Genomic DNA, 863 nt, shown 5'->3' with positions numbered 1-863 from the left:
CGGCAAAGGGCCGACACCCACGCTGGTCTCTCCGAGTGGGACGCGGTCCTGAGCTCGGTGGCTGCCCCATCCTGGGCCGAGCCCTCACACAACCCACCAGTGCGGGCAGGAGCTGCCAGGAAACCCAAGAGCCTTTGCCCGAAGTCATCCGGGTTGTCGCTCCCTCCGGCAGCACGTTGGGTGCAGAAGGTTTTGGGTGCTAAAGGGGACCAGAGACTCTCCTCCAGCTTTGCTGATCTTTTTGTTGTATCTCTTTCTCCTCTCTCACTTCTGGACTCGCAGCAAACCCTGGAGACGAATCTAACCAACCTGGTTAAACGCAACAGTGAACTGGAGAACCAGATGGCCAAGCTGATACAGATCTGCCAGCAAGTGGAGGTGGGTGAGAGCAATCCGGGGTCTGGCAGGGTTCGGGGGGTGACAGGGAATGACACACTGGGAATCTCCCGGCTCAAGTGATGGGATTCACGGGATTGCTCCCAGGGCTGCCCTGGAAATAGCGATGGGCGTGTGGTGGGCAGCTTCGCTGACACCAGGGCGCTGGTGCAAGGCTGAACCTCTTCAACGAGTTTAGTCCCAAATGATGGAGAACACGGAGATGGTTCCCCGGGGTCTGCAGGGTCTGAAGAAAAGGGTGGCATGACTGGGAGCCACTGGGAAGAGCCCCTGGCTGCTGGGCTGGCTCAGGAAGGGAGGATCCACCGCTGCTCTGTGCACGGGGTGCAGGGTGCTTTTGGTTGAAGCTGGGTGATGCTGAGCGTGCAGACACAGCCCAGCTCTCAGGGAGCGGGGAGTGGTCTTGCTCCTCCGGTAGCTGCCTCCTGCACTCAGGAGCGGTTTTGCCGGCAGCTCCCGTTTCCCTC

General features: G+C 60.3%; 1 protein-coding gene across 1 annotated transcript in view; it reads left to right on the top strand.

The window, feature by feature from the left end:
* Positions 1 to 282: 282 nt before the first annotated feature.
* LOC104494472 (probable E3 ubiquitin-protein ligase MID2) overlaps positions 283 to 863 on the top strand; it is a gene marked incomplete at both ends in the record, with an annotated part of 15,200 nt that continues 14,619 nt past the window's right edge. Inside the window, one exon of the mRNA XM_010137294.1 lies at positions 283 to 378. Coding sequence (XP_010135596.1) covers positions 283 to 378 — 96 coding nt within the window. The remainder of the gene's footprint in view (positions 379 to 863) is intronic.

The sequence above is a fragment of the Buceros rhinoceros genome, unplaced genomic scaffold (assembly GCF_000710305.1).
Source record: "Buceros rhinoceros silvestris isolate BGI_N320 unplaced genomic scaffold, ASM71030v1 scaffold27815, whole genome shotgun sequence".
NCBI lineage: Eukaryota > Metazoa > Chordata > Aves > Bucerotiformes > Bucerotidae > Buceros > Buceros rhinoceros.
This window is presented reverse-complemented; position numbering and strand designations above follow the sequence as displayed.